This window comes from Spodoptera frugiperda, chromosome 14 (genome assembly GCF_023101765.2).
Source record: "Spodoptera frugiperda isolate SF20-4 chromosome 14, AGI-APGP_CSIRO_Sfru_2.0, whole genome shotgun sequence".
In the NCBI taxonomy this organism is placed as follows: domain Eukaryota; kingdom Metazoa; phylum Arthropoda; class Insecta; order Lepidoptera; family Noctuidae; genus Spodoptera; species Spodoptera frugiperda.
In genome coordinates, this window is record NC_064225.1 from 1,035,886 (window position 1) to 1,054,802 (window position 18,917).

The window sequence follows — 18,917 nt, forward strand, 5'->3', positions numbered from 1 at the left end:
TTATACTACCTACTACTGAAACTTCTAAAGGTTTATTTGTCTTTTGTTCCAATAATTGAATAATTATTATTCTTGATATCTTGAGATTGGTCATCAATCATCATTGTCTAATCTCATGTGCGTTGCAAGCAGTGGGCATACCGCCCTCACCTCTTTCACCATCTAAGTAGCGGCCAACTAAATATAATTGTATATACCTAAATACATTGAACAATTATAATGATTGCACGGTTGGCGCGGTGGCTGGGCAACCGGCTGCCTTGCAATGTGTAGCGGGTTGAAATTCTCGCATGGAGCAGCTCTTTGTGTGACTCACAAAATGTTGTTGGTGTCATGTGTATGTGAACTTGTATGTTTGTTAACGTACCTACAACACAGGAGAAAATCCTAATGTTAGACAACGTTTTTATAACAACTGAAGATAAGACAAAAAAAAACACTTCACAACAAACAGTTATAATTATTTATTTATAAAATAACCTAAACTGTTATTAGTGTCAATTATATTAATTTATTATCATATATTTTGCTACAATATATCACATTTTAGAATTACAATTACAATTTCAGAATTAAATGTTATAAAATTTTGCTTTTAGTTACTCCATTCTGATGTTGGATTCCATTCTCGTAATTACCTTCATCCAGTTTCATTTTGTTGAACCTGTTTGGAAAAAAAGTTAAATTAGTTAAATGATATTTATTTTTGCAAATAGGTTACAAGGTCTTTTACACATCAATCTCTTAAATAACATTTCCTATCCGACTACTCTGAGAAGAAATGCCGAAACAAACTACGAGGTCATAGTCTCTTTTAAAGTCCAGACAAAATCAATTAAAGATGTCGGAGAGCTGTGCAAGTTGATTCTGTAGTGGTCTTTTGAGGAAAGTTTAAATTAGTAACATATTAAGAGGGTAAGAGACCAACTTTTGTTTTTTTTCGTAAATTTCAGAGATTTCTTTAAAATCAAGTGTGTGGGAATATGGCACGATTAGGCCGACCCGACTAGAGTGCCTCACAGAAAACCGAAGTGAAACAAAGCTTGCGTTATGGGCGGCGGCGATTGCTTACCATCAGGTAACCCGTCTGCTCTTACACCATATAAAACGAATTTATAAATCAAGATTTCTTTTACTCACGAAACGTTATTCTTAGTTACTCCATTCTGATGTTGGATTCCATTCTCATCACGGGTTTTATTTGGTTCTTTTTCATTTGACCTGTATAAAACAGTAAATAAATCAATAAGTTAAAGGCCTCACAGAAAACCGACGTGAAACAACGCTTGCGTTATGTTTCGTTGTATGAATGAGGTTACCGGAGAAACAATTATTTTATTAATTCCCTATCTTCCCAATCCCAGATTCCCCAAGAACCCTTAAATTTCTAACCCCTAAAAGGCTAGCAACGCACTAGTAACGCCTCTGGTGTTTTGGTGTTTCCATGGGCGGCGACGATTGCTTACTATCAGGTGATCCGTCTCCTCGGTTACCGGCTTATATCATAAAAAAGGTTTATTTAGGGTGTGTAGAGCAATACTAATGGCAGCCACACACGTCCAAGCTTGCGCAAATATACTGTATCGTGTGTGGCTGCCATTAGACTAAAACAAGCAACAAAAAAACGTATCCTAGTAACATATATAACTTAGATCTGTAACATACTTGTTGAAGAAGAGTTGGTTGGTGATGTTGATCAGCGGCGCCTCCACAAACAGCCACATCGCGTAACTGAGTCCTATTGACATCGTCAGGATTGCAAAACCGTCGTAAACCTGGAAGACAACAAATAAAAAATAAAGTAATTAACTTTTAAGAGATAACTAGCTTCCGCCCGCGACTTCGTCCGCGCGGATGTCGGTCTCGCGTGGATGTTTTATTTCTCCATTTTGAGTAACTCTGACAATGACATCTTATAAATATCTATTGGACCCAAATACGGATCCACTGCGGGTAACGCAACGTGTGTTCGCGGTTCTACAGAACAACGTCTATGGATAAAACTGAAAAAAAAATAATCTATTTTTCCAGGATAAAAAGTATCCTATTTTTTGCTCAGGATAATAAGGTATATTTATACCAAGTTTCATCAAGTTAGTTTTCACGTGATGCCTGAACATACATACAGAAAGACAGACATACAGACAAAACAATTATTAATTACATATTTGGGTTTACACCAAACCCAAATATGTGATTAACTAGATCGCCAGTGACACAAAATAAATAGCGATTTATATTTTCAATATTTTCAATGTACAGAATTGACTCTTCTACAGATTTATTATATGTATAGATAAGAGATTCTAAATCTAAATTATTAATATTTGAAATGAGGTCGATCGCGGTGCGCCATGTCATAGGTTGTGAGAATAATCTAGACCAATGACGGGCGAGAATGCGATCGATTGAGATAAGGTAGAACTCGTATGAGTAAATTAAGTTAGGAAAGGTATATACGCAATTGGGACTTACCATGCAAAAGGTGTCGAAGGTATGAGGCGATCTTTGTGCCAGCTTGTGCCTCTGTACGATGATGGGATGGATCATGTAAATGCCGTAGGAAAGTCGACTGAGAGGCGTGAACACCGGCCAGTTCAGGATCTCGGAGACTATAGCTGGAAAACAAATACAATTACATTTTGTTATTTGAATTTATTTAAAACTTTATTGGCTCTTAACTTTATTGGCAATGATCTTTACTGCCGCACTCAGAGACATTTAGTGATCTATTCCTTAGTAACCATTTTGTTGCTACAATTGCTAAGGACTGGGTTAAGTAACAATTAAATGACCCTGAGTATGACAGTCAGCCTTAAATTTTTTTTTATTGTAAATACTAAAGGTTACGTATGTAGTCATACAAATCGAAACCGAGACCCCATGCCATTGATAGGAGTACCTATAGATGGCAAGGGGTCTCGGGTTCGATTTCAAGTTTGGAAAATGTACTTATTGCTTTGCTTTTATTAGCTATTCGAAAATTTCTCAGTCATAGCACGGAGTCTGGAATTGTGGCCAGTAAAGGGCAATAGGCTCACCCCTACTAGGTATAGGAAACGCAGAAAACGGTGAAAAGTAGGTGTACATTACGTGCCGTAATGTCCACCTCTGCCTACACCTTCGGGAATAAAAGGCGTGAAGAAACACACACTATATACTTATATAATACCACAAAATACTTACGAACAGTTCCATATTCACACATGCCTATAATGCAGCAGATGGCAGCAGCCCAGAAGATCCTGTTGGTAGCTGCGATGACGACAGCTTCTACTGGGTCATACTGTCTTTGTTTGAAGACATAACCGAGCGACATCGTGGCTGCCATTGTGATGAAACTCAGAGCTACACCAATTATGGACCATTTCTGGAAGAAAGAATGAAATACTAAAGTCAATTCCATTTTTACAGTCGTCTCCGTACACTGTCGTTTTCTTTTTCTTCTCCTCTTATAATAATATCTTCCGATTTTTTTCGTTGCGGGATCCAAGACAGTCATTTAAGTCCCTGGGATGCGGTTGTCGTGGTTGTATCTACTGTAAATCCTGGTTTACAGGAGTTGCAGCGGTTTTGGGAAGGTTGTGACGGGCTTGTCTCATAAAGAGTCTTTTTCATTCACATATTATTACATCAACAGCCTGTAAGTGGCCTATGGTGACTAAAGGCCTCTTCTTACACGGAAAAGGTTTTTCAGCGTTAATCACCACGCACGCAAATTTTTGAATAACCGAAAACAGCCCAGCTGTACTATACCCAACCCATTAAACCCAAAACCCATTGCAGCAATCACATTTGTAACCACTCCGCCAATAAAACGAGATCTTTTTTAAAAAGTTGCAAGATATCTAATGATTTGAAGCAGATAAAGAGACTGCCTCGTTGGTCGAGTGGTCGCAAATGCGACTGCCGAACAAGGGGTCTCGGGTTTGATTCCCGGGTCGGGCAAAGTATTACTGGGTTTTTTCGGATTTTCGAAAATTTCTCAGTGGTAGCACGGAGTCTGGAATTGTGTCCAGGATATGGCAATAGGCTCACCCCCTATTACATGGGACTTATAACACAAAAATTGTGAAAAGTGGGTGTACATTGTATAGCGGCATTACGTGCCGTAATGTGCATGTGCACCTTTGCCTACCCCTTCGGGGATAAAAGGCGTGACGTTGTGTGTGTGTAGATAAAGATATTCTCAGAAACACTTACTTTAGAAACAGATTTCCTATAATCACCAGGTTTGTAGATACACATGAAGTAGCCCATGGCGACGCCGACGAGGTAGGTGCTGGCTCGGCTGTAGAACGGTGTGTAGATTAAGCTGATCTCCCAAGTGTCGCGGTAGCGGATCACATACTTACTGAAATAAATGTAAGTCATTGTTACAAGATCATGATTTTTAACTTAAACCGTTCCTTAGTAACGATTATAATTATATTGCTAAGGACTGGATCAAGTAAACATTAGTGACTCTAAGTTTGACGGTAAAAGAATTGAAGATTAATAATATACTTCAAGTTCACAATCATGGTAAAGTTTTGGTTATAATCACTCAAAACTTACTTGATCGTTAAGGCAAGATCAAATATTTTGTTTTAGGGAGTTGATTATAACTTTCGTGAGACATACTAAATTAGTTATTATATTATCGGCTTACTCACGTAACTGTTTGACGAGGAACTCGACTAGTTTCAAGCCATGCTAAAGGCTCATATTAAACTAGTCGAGTTCCTCGTCAAACAGTTTCGTGAGTAAGCCGATAATATAATAATTAGTTTTAGGAATTATTTGGGACAACCCATTTTAAAAGTAAATACATTTAACATAGTTAATATATTACCCATATTCCGAGAAAAGCACTCCAGGAAACTGATACAAGTACGTCAATGTTCCAGGAATGACGATGGAGAAGGCAGCAACAATCGCATAAGAGACGAATCCAAAACTTCTGTTCCTCTGATAGAGGAAGAAGAGAAAAGTGCCCAGGATAGTCAGTTGATAGTCACAGGGCAAATACCACGTCACTGCATGACACTGGAAAGAATAGAACACTCTTTATTGTATTAGTGCACTGTGTATCGATACTTGACTGCACGGTTGGCGCGGTGGCTGGGCAACTGCCGTGCAACGTTTTGCGGGTTTAATTCGGAACGACTCTTTGTGTATTCCACAAATTGTTGTTTCGGATCTGGGCGTGATGTGTATGTAAACTTGTATGTTTGTAAACGCACCCACGATACAGGAGAAAATCCTAATGTGGGGCAACGTTTTACAAAAAAAAAAAAGGTATCGGTAGACGTTAGTCGGTTTGTGTGGTAGCTTTAATTGGTCGACGGATACCGGTCGACTAACCAATCGATCGATTACCAGTCGATGGCATTGATCGAGTAGAAACTATTAATCACCGTCTACCAATCCATTATACCATCGATCGATGGCATCAATCGACAATCAGTTGATTTGTGTGGTAACATCCTAAAAAATTCTAACCCTCAAAAGGTCTGCAAGGCACTTGTAACGCCTCTGGTGTTTCGGGTGTCCATGGGCGGCGGCGATTGCATACCATCAGGTGATCCATCTGCTCGTTTACCGGCTTATACCATAAAAGTAAGAATATAAAGATAACTTTACAAAAAACCAAGTTGTACTCACAATGTGCCTTACATCCGAATTCATCATGAGCAAACTCTTTACCCAATGTTTCTCGCAAATATCTGTCTCATCGACCCCAATCCAGGCAGGGCCAGGACTGTAGTGCTTGGAGACAGATATCAAATAGAAGACTATTAGCGCAAATGGTCCTATTAATCTGCAACAAAAGATTTACTTGACCATCTGATTTTCAAAGGCATCTTCGTGAATATGAGCCTCTAGCATGGCTTGAAACTAGGCCAGTTTCTCGTCAAACAGTTACGTGAGTAAGCCGATAATATAATTAATTTGGCATCTTTGAAAGTCTTAAAATCACGTTTAATACTATTATCTTCGAAGAATCTAGAACTTCAGAAGAAAAGTTGGTATTGGTAGTCAAATTAAGAGTGAACTAGCAAGTTTCCTTACGACCTTCACTCCTTCAAGAAAAGTGCGTACTCCTTTTTAAAAGGCCGGTAACGCACCTGTGACTCCTCTGGTGTTGCGGGTGTCTATGGGCGGCGCTGATCGCTTACCATCAGGTGACTAGTTTGCTTGTGTGTCCCCATTATTATTATTCCATAAAAATGTGGTCGTGGCCTATTGCTTACCTTATATAACGTTTCCAAAGTACACCTAAAAGACTCTGCCGTCTTTTCATGAGACCTTTGATATGAAGTAGACCAGACATAGTGAAGAACGTGTCCACGAAGAGATCAAAATGAAGAAGTAGCCCACCAGCGCCTTCTAAAAACTGGAAAATGCAAAAGGATTTTTATTAAGGCTAGAATCAGATCCTAGCATGTCTTAAAACAGCCGCTAATAGACGTACAGATGCATCCCTAAAGTTTTCGGTGGCCTTATTGGCGTCCCTAAGCTAAGCAAGCGAATACCAAATCCATCTCGTATAAGGGAAGTTTTTGTTAACACGACAGCACTTCCATCCCCATCATATAGATGGTTGGCAGGCCACAACTGTGCGTTTCTTACGAAACTTTCTGCCTCGCACAGCAAAACTGTGGAATGAGTTGTCGTCGGCGGTATTTCCGAACCGATACGACCATCAAACCTTCAAGAAAAGAGCGTATTCCTTTTTAAAAGGCCGGTAACGCACCTGTGACTCCTCTGGTGTTGCGGATGTCCGTGGGCGGCGCTGATCGCTTACCATCAGGTGACCCGTCGTTTGCCAACGATTCCATAAAAAAAACCCATCATAGTTGCAGAAAATCAAATTATAAATCCGTTCGATATAGCAGAAATCTTAGAGGTTTAAATATAAAGTTGGTAAAATTATTGAAAGTATATTTTCAAGGACTTACCTCATCAACATCCAATAAATTGCTTATACCAGCTACTGACATATAGAAGATCACATGCATAGATATGACAATAGCTGAAGTAAGGAACCTGATACCGTTCAACACGTGAATTTCATCCTTATTGACTTTTGTCAAATCTTCTTGATTGTTGTTCATGCAGAAGGATTTCGTTATGATCTTAACTGGAATAATATAAGGTTCATTTTTATTTAAATTGAAAACGTCCTTGTATATCTGAACAGGTCCGCTCATACTGTTGTGGTTTTTTCCTCTAAAGACCACTACAGAATCAACTTGCACGGTTCTCTCACATTATCCTCTATTTCATTGTCTAGACTTTAAAAGACTCTTAGTTTGTTTTGGCATTTCTTCTCAGAGTAGTTGGATAGAAAATGCCGACCTCATCTAGCTATTTGAAATATTGACGTGTAAAAGTGTTATTTTATAACCTACTTACAGAAATAAATATCATTTATACATGAGATTTGGTCCTCAGGTAAGACGATGGCTGTGGACAATCATGGTTATAGGAACTCCGGCTCAAAGCAGAAGGAACAGGGTGGTTTTTAGTCAGTAAGAGTCTGACACTCCCTCTCGCTTCGCCCAAGGCGGGAGAAGTTAGTGGATGATTTCCCCTCCTCAAAAGAAGTAAGACGATGTTGTTGGGTTTTTAGATTTCGAAATTCGCTGTAATTAAATGATATATGATAAATGATATTTATTTTTGCAAATAGGTTACAATGTAACTCTTTTACACGTCAATAAATTATGTATCATCTTGAATTGCTAAGCTGTCCTGATGGTAAAATGTTTTTAAAAGAAAATAAAATTACTCTTTATCATCTCTTCGTGCCTTATCCTCTCAAATAATCTCCTTTTAAAATTCGCATACATATAGTAGGTAGTACGGAGAAGAAAAGGCAAAAGCTAAAAATGTCTTACTTAAATAGTTCGTGGATTGTTCAGCAGCTGGTACATGCTTGCGATAGTATGTAGAACCAACAGCAGTTGCTATCAGCGACAATACTAATACCCTGTGAGAGGAAAAGAGATAGTATTATGGCATAGAAATAAAGAAAGAAGAAGAAAGAAAATCAGTTTATTTGCACCGTCACAAAAAACTAATAAAAAAATTCATCAAAACGGCGCAAATAGGTATGGCGTCCACAGGCCCGCATCGTAGGTAACAGATTTTAGTTTGTCTTGTATAGAAACTCATACAACTGCGTCCATTGATCCGCATCGTACGGACCGCATCATCAGCAATGCCTTTTTTTAAAGCAACGTTGCCCCACTTTACAATTTTCTCCTGTGTCGTGGGTGCGTTTACAAACATACAGTTTCACATGCATATGACAGTCTCGAAACAACAATTTGTAGATCACACAAAGAGTTGCTCCGTGCGGGAATCGAACCCGCTACACGTAGCACGGCAGTCAGTTGCCCAGCCACCGCGCCAACCGTGCAGTCGCATGCCTACATGCGATGCGTACTGATGACGTCATACGGAATGCGTGCGATGCAGGCCTTTTGGACGCTTACCTAAAAGGCCAGTGCTCAGCTTAAAATGCCCTGACATTACATCGTCATACAACTTACATGAAGGTATAAAACCCGGTGGAGTAGAGCGGGCTCTCCCCAGCCTCCTGGCAGTGTTTCACCGTGACGTCAGACGCTATGCTGCTCAATGTAGCTGACTCATACATCACTTTGGTCAGTTTAGAGACCGCTGTAGATGAGCATACTGCTGGTATACATATACCCCACATGATGTGGTTTACAGGCAAACCAGACGGAGATGGTGACTAAAACGTAAAATATACCATTACTAAGATGAAAAGTATAATAGGAGCCTTTTAAAAAAGGTTTAAGAGATCTTTTTGGTGATGACTGACAATGTGGTGATTTTAGTGATGTTGAAACCACACATTAAAGTGGTTTTCCACCAGAGATGTGCTACGTAGCTATGCTACGAAGATGTAATAGCTAAGCTGTAAGACTATGTGATCGTTTTCACTGATACGACAGCTATGTAGCTGTGCGAGGAAGAAGCGTAGCTCGAGTATGCGATGTATCATAAGCAATCCATAGCACATATCTTATAAAAACATAGCTTAGCTAAATCCGTTTCCACTGATGCTAAGCTTGAATATGATTGGTGGAAGCCAAACGCATCCACAGCAACGTAGCATAGCACATCACTTGTGAAAAAACACTATTCACACTCTTTGAAGATTTCTCCGGCAAAGGAACTTACATTAATAAATTGCATGGTTGGCCCCAAGGGGTCGTAATCTGCAACTGTTTTGACATCACTCTCGTCAGATAGGAGAAAGTCGGTGAAGCAGTACTTGGTCTTCATTTGTGGATGGGTGTGCAGCCATGGTGGCTTGAGACATTGGTCGTAGCTCGCGTAATGCCTGAAGGATCCGTATAGATTGCCTGTTGGTAGGGCATTGGAATTCCAAACTGGAAAAAAATGCACAACTTGAATAAGAATGCACGTAGCCACATTGCGCGTAGAAACCCCGACAATTTGGAGAGGCTGGTGGTTGCTGGTCAGGCTAACGGGGAAAGATCTTGCGGTAGTTCACCAACCCGTTGGCTAAAAGCTACAAAAAACCTCACCGACCTGACAGTTCCACAATGCTATAAAGACCGTAGACGACAGGGGCGCTTGGAGGAGGGTCATACATCAAATGACGCGTGCATCAGATTAGAAACGACCTCCAGTAATGAAGAGAACGATTGAGAAGAATGAGAATGAGATATGGAAATATATCTTTCGGTTAGTGTGGTGGTCTCCGGTAACCTCACTCACTTTACGATATTGTATTACGTGTGCATACGTTCCATGTCCCTGTTTTAGTTAGAACGTACGTTGTACGGAACTATTTGAATAGTACTAAACAGATGACATCGTTTGTTACTTTTTTCGCGTTAATATCGTTAACCGAGTCGACCGTTCACGATTGGGCATTCTGGACCACTTGAGTGGTGGAAAAGTGGTCCAGAATGCCCAATCATATACTACTGACACCCATAACACCAGAGGCGTTACCATTACATTACCGGCCTTTTGGGGGTTGGGAAATAAATGGCCTTCGGAAACCTCATTCACGCAACGCAAGCATTGTTTCACGTCGGTTTTTTATGAGGCCGTTGTATCACTCCGGTCAAACCGGCTCATTCGTGCCGAAGCATGACTCTCCCACCCTTATACGGGAAATATGTAGGATACAGCTCATGATGATAAATATTTTGTTGGTGCAGCAGCATAAAGAAGCATTGATGGTAAGTTAAGGAACCAGTAATCCGTATGAATATTTCTTCTTGACGTTCTTCCATAAAGTATTTAAAACTTGGACGTATCAGGAATCCACTGCTTATAAAGAATCTGGAAATTTCTGAATCTCGTAAACTTGTTATCTGACACAAACGCGAATAAAAAGTAGTTTAAAACACAATTGAAAAAGACAATCCCATCAAAAACATCCTGTAAAAAACCCAAGTCTCGCAGCTCAGTCTTTCTACCGTCAAAAGTTGTGAGATCCATGTAATACCAAGTCGGTTAATCTATTTAGTGTCTACTTGAAGGACCTTCTGTCTTAAGTTATTACATAAGTTATTATCATGCCAATATTAAAAATATTTAACGTTTTAAACAAATAGATCGACTTGGACATCGCTTGATTTGATTATTAGTATGTATCACACTACACAGCACGACGGGCCAGCGACCAACAGGAACGAGAGTTTCAATCGCGTGAGGCGCGAGAGACTAAAGAATCTAATATAATATTGTAATATTCATTTTGTTTTCATGCGATGTCCAAGTCGATCTATTTGTTTAAAACGTTAAATATTTTTAATATTGGCATGATAATAACTTATGTAATAACTTAAGACAGAAGGTCCTTCAAGTAGACACTAAATAGATTAACCGACTTGGTATTACATGGATCTCACAACTTTTGACGGTAGAAAGACTGAGCTGCGAGACTTGGGTTTTTTACAGGATGTTTTTGATGGGATCTCACTTCTTTTTGTAGAGCCTTTCTTTTTGATACCATCTACTTCTAACGAATTTTGTTAAAGGTCTTATGATATTTTCTTATTTTTATATGTAGTCTTCCTCTTTTCAACTGCATAAATAACTTTGTAATCCCATATATTTATATGGGATTACAAAGTTATTGATGCAGTTGGTGTATTTGGAAAACTGGACCGAAATTACAAAATATTTAAGTTTTCCCATGATTAAGACACTAAACTCTATATGTATTCCAAATATGAAGCTTCTAAGTCTGCTAGAAGTGCCTTGGACTTTTGATGATCGGTGAGTCAGTGAGTGACAAAATTTAGAAACTTTAACAAGTTGTCATTCTTAAACTACTGGTTCAAATTGACTGAAATTTTAAATATTCCGTGTTTATACAATGCCGGATTAGTTACTGAAGATTCAGGTTTCTTGCTTTATCCACAACCGAATTATAGGGGGTCGAAAAAGGCCCGAATTGCTTCGAGAAAAGGATGGTACGGCCGTGCCGCTTTTTTTTTTGCTCGACTTGGCGGGGGCACTGCCGTGCCCCCAGATACGTTCCCACTCCTCTGTGCCTCGTAAAATAATCTAATTATAATAATTAATTAACTCATTTGTAATTTTTGTTATTCATATATTCAATACGTAATAATACAATTAATTATTTATTTAATTTATTTAATACTTTAGCACATAAAATAGTTCAAGGCGGAGTGTCTGTAGACACTGCCTATAGGGTATTCTTCCCCAGTCTATCTTAGGTTGGTACAATGTTAGTAGGATTTTGAAGTATGGTTACTTGGTATACATATTATCTACTTATTATTAACTAGCATCCGCCCGCGACTCCGTCCGCGCGGATGTCGGTCTTCGCGTGGATGTTTTATTTCTCCATTTTGAGTAACTCTGACAATGATATCTTATAAATATCTATTGGACCCAAATATGGCTAGGCCCATAATAATTAAGGAGATCCTTCTATTGAGCTGTTAAGCTCGCGTTCTGTGGTATAAAACTGAAAAATTAAGTTTTTTTTTCTACGTATTTTTCCAGGATAAAAAGTATCCTATTTTATGCCCAGGATAATAAGGTATAATTATACCAAGTTTCATCGAAATCGAACCGTTAGTTTTCACGTGATGTCTGAACATACAGACAGACAGACAAAAAAAAATGCTATTTATTTTTTCAATATTTTCAATAAAACTATAGTCTATAAATAAAAGAGGTTAAGGTTTAAGCATTAATCACCACAATTGATCAATGCAGGTTGGCGATTTCAAACTTATAATTAGACATTATAAGCCCAGGTTTTGAGAGACGGACGTCTGGAGCCTTAACCATTGGTGGTTTAGATTCTACTCATTACCAGCATACTGGTTTTTATATATTTTATTTTATAGAAAGATTCTACTCACTCCAATCTGCCCACAAAGTATGATTCTTCACGTTTTCCAAAACATTTAAAACACTTTCCAAACACGGCACCTCGTCTCGCTCCCACGTCTCGAGTTTCAGTTTGTGTGCCAACGAGTCTAGGAATGTGTCTGCTTGTGGCTTGTGAGGGGCTAGGGGATATACCTGACCTGTAACAAAATAGAATAAAACTAATAACTTCTTATACACCTATGAAAGAGAATTCGTGAATCGGATATCTACTGAGAAAGACGTTTTAGTACCATACGTACTTATGTACCTCTCATAGGAAATTCAAGACCAAAGCTGCAGGCGAAACTAGTTGTATGTATATAAATTAAAAATTTAAAAAACCCCCGACAAAAAACTTAATTTCCCTTTAAAAAGTAAAAAATAATAAAAGAAACTTAATCTTAAAGTACCTAAGAATGTACTAATAATTCTAAAAAAATACGTCGCGTTGGGGGACCGCTCCTAATTATTTCTTACTTATCTACGATTTGTTCATAAGCATCACATGCTTGGTGTTAACATTAAAGTAAATTGATGTTTAAGTACCGTACTGAGAGAGAGAATAACCAGATAATAATTTATTTACATAACGGTTATACTGTAACAATTATTAATCTAAACTAACACATTATTTACAACTTAAAAATACCAAAAAAATAAGGAATAAAAACTAACTTAAAACTAAAATAAAGGCAATAGGCGTGGTTAGGTGTGGTTAGGCGTCGAAGTACTCGTCCGCATCGCTGTCATTGGGGAACGTTCCCAGAAGACTTAGTACCGTACTTAACTATAACGCAGAAAATAGAAATATAGCGGCGCGGGCGGCGGTGTGCAGTCCGTATTCATGCGGTCCCCCAACGAGACGTATTTTTTTTAGAATTATTAGTACATTCTTAGGTACTTTAAGATTAAGTTTCTTTTATTATTTTTTACTTTTTAAAGGGAAATTAAGTTTTTTGTCGGGGGTTTTTTAAATTTTTAATTTAATTTTTTATTTTATACTTTTTATAGGTAGGTTAGGTTAAGTTAGGCTTAGTATATTACATATAATTACTATAATTTCGATTTTTGTTAAGGTAAAGAAAGATTAAATCTAAGGTCAAGCTTGTTCGCTTTAATTTTTTTTTTTACTTATTAATTAATAGTTTTTGTTTCTATAAGTAGGCTAAAGATTACATTGGTGCCAAATTTTTTTTTATATAATAAAACGTTAAATTAAAAATTTTATATTTTCGTTATGAAATTTTTAATTTAATTTTTAAGCCCCGACGCAAAAAGAGGGGTGTTATAAGTTTGACGTGTCTGTCTGTCTGTCTGTCTGTCTGTCTGTCTGTCTGTGGCATCATAACTCCCGAACGGATGCAGTGATTTCAATTTAGTTTTTTTCGTATTAAAGGAGACTTATGTGCGAGTGTTCTTAGACATGTTTGATGAAAATCGGTTGAGCCGTTTTAAAGTTATGGGCGGTGAAAGTAACGTAAGCGGGAGATTAACCGAAGGTCTGCAATTTGAAAATGTTTTATTTCTTAAAAACTAATAATGATATCTCGTTCAAACCAATTTTCGTTGTTAGTTTTCATTGAAATCTACAGCATATATTTTTTTCAGTTTTCTCACTCTCTTATTTTAAAAGTTAGAGGGGAGGGATACACATTTTTCCACTTTGGAAGCGTCTAACTTTCAAACGATTGATTTTGACGAAAAGTGGTTATAGGAACCTTAATGTCTTTTTTAAAGACCTATCCATAGACACCCATCACGGATATGTAAGCTGAAAAAAAATATTTCTTACCTACCTATAAAAAGTATAAAATAAAAAATTAAATTAAAAATTTAAAAAACCCCCGACACAAAAACTTAATTTCCCTTTAATAAAAGAAACCTAATCTTAAAAAATACGTCGCGTTGGGGGACCGCATGAATACGGACCGCACACCGCCGCCCGCGCCGCTATATTTCTATTTTCTGCGTTATAGTTAAGTACTTAAACATCAATTTACTTTAATGTTAGAAGTAAGAAATAATTAGGAGCGACGTATTTTTTAAGATTAGGTTTCTTTTATTATTTTTTACTTTTTAAAGGGAAATTAAGTTTTTGTGTCGGGGTTTTTTATCATTTTTAATTTAATTTTTTATTATTTATTTTTTATTTTTGTTAATACGAAAAAATAATATCTTTAAATATATTACTTCAGTGCGGTTTAATTTGAGACCCCATCCCAGTATATTTGCAGACCTTCGGCTAATCTCCCCACTTTCACCGCCCATAACTTTAAAACGGCTCAATCGATTTTCATCAAACATGTCTAAGAACACTCGCACATAAGTCCCCTTTCATACGAAAAAAACTAAATTGAAATCACTGCATCCGTTCGGGAGTTATGATGCCACAGACAGACAGACAGACAGACAGACAGACAGACAGACACGTCAAACTTATAACACCCCTCTTTTTGCGTCGGGGGTTAAAAATAGAATTTCTGTTCGTTAGTCTCGCTTAAAAACGGCTAGAGAAGCAATGGGAGTCCGTTTCTATCAGTGCTAAGCTATGTGTACCAATGAATATGATTGGTGGAAGCCAAAAGCATCCACAGCAACATAGCATAGCACATCTTATAGTAGGAAAAACACCCTGATTTTCGCAAAAAATGTATTTATTATTACTATGAAATCAATTTATTTGTTTAAAGATACACCAACGACTTTGACACATTACATTTTTACACCAATTTGCTGTGAATTTGTTACTTATAGGTGTTTAACGTGTATCAATAATTAGGAGCACATAAAACAAAACAAAACGCAGTTTCTCTTATATAAGTTTTTAAACTGACATAGTCACTAACACTATCATTAGAACTTGGATTGGATGTATGAACTGTTCATCCGTAATCATGGCGCTTGCAACAGTGCCGAAATATCGAAAACTCATAGACATAAATAAACATGGTAAATATCCCGTCTCAAGTTCTAATGATACAGATTCTCTTAATTCATTTATTGACATAAATAAGTGTTTTACACTTACCGTAAAATAAAAATAACACAAACAAAATGTACGACATGTCAACAGCTTTAGTTGGCTCAGTTAAACTAAGAACAATAGTAACTGATGTCCAACTTGCGAATAAAGACTAAATAACTTCAATTAACATTCATACAGGTACATAATTTTTTTTTAAACTGAAGATAACAGTATGTAGTGTCTGTGTGAGAACAAAAATAACTAATAAAAAACGCTAAGTAAATAACTAAGGGATTGTTTACATTAAACAAAATAAGAGGTACATACATATACATATGTTATACCCCTGGATTCTATTTTGTTTTTGTACCGAAGTGAAATGGTTTTTGTCTCGGTAATACAACATTGACAAAGAAAAAAGCAACGTTACGCCTTTTATCCCGAAAGGATAGGCAGAGGTGCATAGTTTTCACCATTTGTTTTTTTTTTAATGTTAAATGGGCCGACGTTTGGCCGCTATCTCGCCTGATGGTAAGTGATGATGCGGCCTACGGTGGAGCACGTCTGCCCATAAGCAACCTATTCACTCGGGCTTTGAAGACACCCAGGTTATACCCATCAGGAAACACAGACTCCGGCAAGGAGTTCCACTCCCTAGCAGTTCGCACAAGGAAGCTTGAAGCGAAGCGCTTCGTGCGTGTGGGTGTTTATTTGTGTTATAAATTCCGTGAAATAAGGGGTGAGCCTATTGCTATAATATACTGGACACAATTCCAGACTCCGTGCTACCACTGAGAAATTTTCGAAAAACCGAAAACATCCCAGTAATACTTTGCCCGACCTGGGAATCGAACTCGAGACCCCTTGTTCGGCAGTCGCACTTGCGACTACTCGACCAACGAGGCAGTCAGTTTGAAACTAAAAAGGAAAATATAACTATTATATGAATGAATGTTTTTTTTTTATATATTTTCAATGTACAGAATTACCACATCTACAGTTTTATTATATGTATAGATATAGATACAAAATAACTCAACTATGACAGCAAAAATAAAACAAAAAAGTACCAAATTCACATACTAACACGTAGATTAAAAATATAAATATAAGATCCAAATCTAATTTTGGAATTCCCGATAATTTAACTGACGTCACAAAAGGGGGAATTTAACAAATTATTACTTTTCTATCAAAGTCATTTCAGATATTAAAAAACTGGCCAAGTGTGAGTCGGCCTCGCCCATAAAGGGTTCCGTAACAGCAAGTAGATGACATAATATAAAAGTTGTAAAATAACTTGGTTCATATAATAAGTTATATTTGCGGTTTTTGAAAATGTTTTATTTCTTAAAAACTAATAATGATATCTGGTTCAAACCAATTTTCGTTGTTAGTTTCTATTGAAATCTACAGCATATATATTTTTTTAGTTTTCTTACTCTCTTATTTTAAAAGTTAGAGGGGGGGGGGGACACTCATTTTTCCACTTTGGAAGCGTCTAACGTTCAAACGGTTGATTTTGACGTAAAATGGTTTTAGGAACCTTAATGTTTTTTTAAGACCTATCCATAGACACCCATTACGGATATGTTAGCTGAAAAAAATTTTTTTTAATCAGTTCCATGTATGGAGTGCCCCCCTTTAAATATTAAATTTATTAATTTTTATTCAAAATTCGAATAGCGGTTACCGAAATACATCAACCTACAAAGTTTCAACTATGTAGGCCCAACAGTTTCGGAAATAAATGGCTGTGACATACGGACGGACGGACGGACAGACAGACAGACAGACATGACGAATCTATAAGGGTTCCGTTTTTTGCCATTTGGCTACGGAACCCTAGGAGTCCCTCTGTGACTCGAAACTAGTAGAACTAGTTTATTAAAAAAATACCGTTCACCTCAGTTTTGTCCCCACTAACTAGCTCACCTACTCTGCTCTGCTCGGCTCCTTTTGATCATAGCGTGATGTTTTCTAGCCTATAACCTTCCTCAATAAACAAACAAACTCTTTAGCTTTATATATTAGTGTAGATAAAAATGAATAAATATAGTATAGTAAGAATGAAATATGTATAAGTATGAAATATGTGTTGTGATTACGATCTTAAAAAATAACACAATTAGCGACGTAAGCGTAGAATTTATACCGAACTTTATTTTTTATTATTATTCCATACATTTATTATAAAAAAAAACATTTCACATCACAACAATAAACACAACACAAGTAAAATTACGTTTTTAAATAATATTTACAAAATACAACATATATTATATTATACAACATATATAATATATTTAACAAAATAAAAATAGGAGCCGACCGGTTTTTTTTATAGTATAAGCCAACAAACGAGCAGTCGGATTACCTGATGGTAAGCCATCGCCGCCGCCCATGGACGCTTGTAACACCAGAGTCATTACAAGAGCTTTGCCGGCCTTTTGGGGGTCAGGAATGCAAGGGTTTTTGGGGAATCGGGGATTGGGAAAATTCGGAAGGGGGTAATTGGGCCTCCGGTAACCTCATTCACACAAGGCAAGCGTTGTTTCATGTCGGCTTTTCTGTGAGGCCGTGGTATCACTCCGGTCGAACCGGCCCATTCGTGCCGAAGCATGGCTCTCCCACACTTAGAAGTTGGCATTGGTACCACAAGTCCAACCTAAGTAAACATACCTACTGACTTATTTAAATAATTTTAAATATTTAATTAGCCCTTAATAGGTACCCATTATGAAGTAATTTACAATAATTAGCATTCAATTGTTTTATAATACTGCTCGTTGGTCGAGTGTTTGGAAGTGCGACTGCCGGGAAAGGTGTCTCGGGTTCGATTGCCGGTAGGGCAAAATGCTGGGCTTTTTTCGGTTTTGCGAAAATTTTCGAAAATTTGCACAGTGTATGGTAATAGGCTCATCCTTCCTATTATACGGGACTTCCTATAATACAAATGGTGAAAAGTGGGCCCTCTGCCTACTGCTTTACCTTTAGGGATAAAAGGCGTGACGATACCTACATATGTTTTATAATAGGCTGAGAGCGTTTTTTGCTGGAAAACTAATATTTATCTAAATATTTTTGTGGTTTATTTATGGTTTGATTTTTTTACATTTAATGGGTCGACGTTTTTTTTATCTCACCTGACTTAAGGCTCTGGTTTTAGGTTTGCGCTCTGTGTCCATCAACAGATGACGCTGCCCATTTTTTTTAATGACGGTGGGAAACCTTCAGAATGCGCCTAGCTGTTTAGGGAGAAAGACTAGGGAATGTGGGATTTTACTTCACTAAAACCACCCCGGTGGCCATCCACAGTACTGATAAGGGGCACCGAGTCCTCTAATTAGACCAAATCCGGAGCCGCTACGGTGCAACGCCTGTTACGGCACAGTACGCCTTAGTGCTGACGCCCGGTCTGTAGCTGCGGACAACGTAAAAGGTTACCGGGGCTCCGCCTCAAAGCAGAAGAAGAAATGGGGTGGTTTTTACCCGTCTGCGCCAGAAGGAAGGTTATGTTTTTCGAGAGTATGTATGA

The 18,917-nt window shown here is 37.7% G+C and overlaps 1 protein-coding gene across 1 annotated transcript; it reads right to left on the minus strand.

Annotated features, from left to right (window-relative positions):
* Positions 1-446: 446 nt before the first annotated feature.
* Positions 447-15,556, minus strand: LOC118279400 (nose resistant to fluoxetine protein 6-like). The gene is made up of 15 exons (XM_050698309.1): positions 15,443-15,556; positions 12,405-12,572; positions 9,202-9,413; positions 8,544-8,749; positions 7,887-7,978; positions 6,945-7,126; positions 6,237-6,379; positions 5,647-5,803; positions 4,835-5,028; positions 4,204-4,354; positions 3,187-3,370; positions 2,476-2,618; positions 1,666-1,775; positions 1,141-1,221; positions 447-664 (listed from the first exon to the last, which is right to left on the minus strand). The coding sequence occupies exons 1-15, from the start codon at positions 15,477-15,479 to the stop codon at positions 580-582; spliced, it is 2,145 nt and encodes a 714-aa protein (XP_050554266.1). The 5' UTR covers positions 15,480-15,556; the 3' UTR covers positions 447-579.
* Positions 15,557-18,917: the final 3,361 nt, after the last annotated feature.